Source organism: Microplitis mediator, chromosome 8 (assembly GCF_029852145.1).
Source record: "Microplitis mediator isolate UGA2020A chromosome 8, iyMicMedi2.1, whole genome shotgun sequence".
NCBI classification, from domain to species: domain Eukaryota; kingdom Metazoa; phylum Arthropoda; class Insecta; order Hymenoptera; family Braconidae; genus Microplitis; species Microplitis mediator.
Window position 1 is genome coordinate 17507533 of NC_079976.1, and position 3386 is coordinate 17510918.

General features: G+C 30.3%; 1 protein-coding gene across 1 annotated transcript; it reads right to left on the bottom strand.

Moving 5' to 3' along the window:
* Positions 1-1052: 1052 nt before the first annotated feature.
* On the bottom strand, positions 1053-3012 carry LOC130673135 (uncharacterized). The gene is made up of 5 exons (XM_057478067.1): positions 2857-3012; positions 2338-2518; positions 1811-2012; positions 1545-1727; positions 1053-1370 (listed from the first exon to the last, which is right to left on the bottom strand). The coding sequence occupies exons 1-5, from the start codon at positions 2937-2939 to the stop codon at positions 1201-1203; spliced, it is 819 nt and encodes a 272-aa protein (XP_057334050.1). The 5' UTR covers positions 2940-3012; the 3' UTR covers positions 1053-1200.
* Positions 3013-3386: the final 374 nt, after the last annotated feature.

A 3386-nucleotide genomic window follows, 5' to 3' on the forward strand; every position in this document is an offset into this window, starting at 1 on the left:
AACGACTTTTTTTCGAGGCGCCTCCGGAAATTCAACGTCACCAGCTAATTAATCAATATTTTTCGTTGAAAATTTGTTCTGATATTCTTTAAAAGTTGTACAATAATATGTGATTAAGTTTAATGAAAATATATTACTCATCTCGCCGGGAAAAAATCACAAAAATATGCTTGTTTTTCGCCTTTAAAACTCTACCCCCCCCCCTCAATGTCCATCGCCGTAATTATACGATGTGAGGTTTTAAAGAGATCTTTCAATGATTGTCTAGATTTTCTACGATAGTACTAATGGTTTATGACAATGAGATTAGGAGTCGTTAAATGTATATATGTAATATTTGTTAATGAGTATTGTGCGACTATATATATTCTTGAATTAACAATACTAGTTTGGAAAATGCCAATTTTTTCGTTTGGTTCGAAAAGTTTCGGGATTCTTAAATCGAGATTTATTCATGCTTGTTTCAGAGGTACGTATTGTTCCCACAATCAATCGAACTCTGAAACCATGTAACAGATTTACTTGGGTAAAGTACAAATTTCGAAATGTATTTAATTCTCAATGTTCATTTAATCTGTAACCTTAAATTTTCTATTATTGAAAATGTAGTCATTAAAAAAAAATACTATTCAAATTTTCAGCATAAATAATTTTCTTTTTTTTGTAATAAAAAGATGATTTTTTTCCAATAAAATTATTGATTTAGAAGTTTATATATGAATTTCTAAATCAAAAAATAGTATGAGTAACTATTGCATTCAACAATTTTCGTTTAACTCCCAATTGATATAAATTGTAAGTAATTTTTTCTAAATTCTATATCGCAACGAAATTACGACTACGTTGTCCTTTTTTCAATTAAAATTAAAATTTTTTTTTAATTGATTAATAAAATTTAAATATGGTTATGACAGGTGAAAGTCATTACATATTTTTAAAAAGTGGGGGGAGGGGTAACTGTCTAAAAATGCCCTTAATTGCGTAAGTAAGTGATTCTAAACGATACAAATGAAGAAACAAATAGCAAAATTTACTTCGCGAGATAAGAATGACAATTAGTAATCATTAAATATTTAAAAATTTACAATGTTGAAAAAAAAAATTAAGTGTTAATAATTTTAATAAGGGACAATTAGCATATCCAAGTCATGCTTTATAAACGGGTAGATAAAACTTATGTTGACTTATTGGATAAGATTATTAAGCAAAAGGTGCAAACTGTCTTTCTGGAACGCCTCCTTGGTCATCTTCTGAGCTTCTCTTGGGTGTAATGAATCCTGTTTTGCGAAGAGCTGCCTCAGTCATGACCACTTGACCTTCTTCAAGAGTAATATCAGTGCTGTTGTGTACTATGAGGAAAGAGATTCCTTCTGTAATCAGAAAATAAAAAAAAAAAATTAGTGGCAATTCTATTCACCGTTTTTTTTTTATCATCAAGGTTACAGCAACGTTACAATATATCTAAAGGTCAGAATAAACAAAGTACTGGACATTCCATTGATTGACTGAAAGTTAAATGATTATAGAAAATAACAAATACTTACTTGAATCAACGGAGCTTTCACACAAAACTTTACGGTACACGCCTTTGGTCATCTTCGGATTCTCCACGTAATTGGCAATTTGGACCTTCAGCCGATTATTACCGTTGATGATTACACCACTACCGTATGTACTACCGTATGATGTAACTGGATTGAACGGAAGTTTAAGCCATCCTAAGACATCTAAATAAAACATACAGGGAAGGAAATTAATAATATATTCATAGAAAATATAAAATAACAATATCAATAGTATAAATACTTACACATCTTCTTCTTATAATTTGGAGCATTGATCAAAGATACTGTTTCGACAGGACTATCATCGACGACTTCGTCAAAGAGTTCTTTCATGATTTCAATTGTAGATGAATTATTCAAAGTTAACTCCAAGGGCCCAATACATTCATACGGGTTGTTAAAAGAGATATTTCCTGGAGCAGTTTTTCTACGGCTAATTTTAATAATCTGTAACATAAATAAATTATAGATACAATTAAATATAGATACAAAAAAATAAAACAATGTTTATGTACATATTATTTTAGCCAGTAATTTTAGATGCTTCAAGAGATTTGTAGATTAAAAATTAATGATTGTAAAACCTGCTTGAATTAATTTTTTAACTAAATTTTTTAGTTAAAAAATGAAATTAAAAAATTCGCAGAATTTGTTAAACAATAACTTTAAAATTGATTTTAAAAAACTAATGAAACACAAGTGAAATTGAAATTAAATTTAAGGTTAGATTCATGTACTCATTCATGTACGAATTATTGAATTTGAAACTTACTGTTCGGTCACGAATTTTAGCTGAATAGTCGATAGCCATTGGCCCCCAGAACAGGACGCGCACCTTGCTGGAACTGCCATTGCTGACAATAATCTTATAAAGAGGTGTTGTAAGTGTGCTTCCTTTTGATACTGGTACTCTCTTAGTGCCCTCGATTTTGTCCACAAATCCAATGAGCTCCCTGAAATCAGCACATATAAATGAAATATGATGACTATTTTCATAATATTTGTTTCAATTTTATTATTGAGACCGTTATTTCCAACAAACATTGTTGACTTGATTTAGAAAAAGTAGTCTTTCAATACGCACTTAATTATGACACTGAATTTACAAAAGACTGATATTTTTCAAATTTCATCGATGAATGTATAGTTATAACCTAATTATTAGAACAAATTGCTTATGTAGCAACGGGAAAAAAATTATAAAAGCAATATATTTATAACTGTACATTTATCAAAATAATTAAAAAAAAAATGGTTATGGTTAATTCAATATTTGTGAGGAAATACTTACACAGTATTGTCATTGGGAACCCAATTGGTAATCTCATCATCCACGGTAAATGTGTCTAATAACGCTTGAATACGGGCAGCCATTTTGGTTTCTATTATACTTGAGCGCAAAATTTAATTATACGTCCTGCCTGCTTGTCCGGTCCGGAAAAGAACGCCTGTAGTATGTGGAGAAGTAAATTGGACGTAGAGAAATAGTGGGGGCTTATATATATGTCGGAGATAAAATAATACTTGGGTTTTTCCTGAGACTTGGGAAAGTCCCAACTATATTGAGTTTGTTTTTAGACAATAAAAACTTAGTAAAAATATTTTACAATTTAATCCGCTTAAGATTTTGCTAGTTTTCATATTTACGTTTATGACGGTAGACTTAAGTCGAAGAAGCCCGTCTGGGCATCCAACGTAGACACGATCGAGAGATAGCAATATTTTCGGTATAATGAGTTTTTAAACATATGGAAGTAATTGTACGAGTTTGTAAGATTACCTGAGATATAGTTTTGGTCGAGTCGGGGACTCAAGAATATT

Bases quoted from the DNA above. Each gene is read 5' to 3' on its own strand.
- LOC130673135 (XM_057478067.1), bottom strand. From the start codon at position 2,939: ATGGCTGCCCGTATTCAAGCGTTATTAGACACATTTACCGTGGATGAT. The intron at 2,519-2,856 runs GTAAGTATTTCC...TGCTGATTTCAG, and splicing joins GTTCCCAATGACAATACTGT to GGAGCTCATTGGATTTGTGG. The intron at 1,371-1,544 runs GTAAGTATTTGT...TTCTGATTACAG, and splicing joins TGAAAGCTCCGTTGATTCAA to AAGGAATCTCTTTCCTCATA.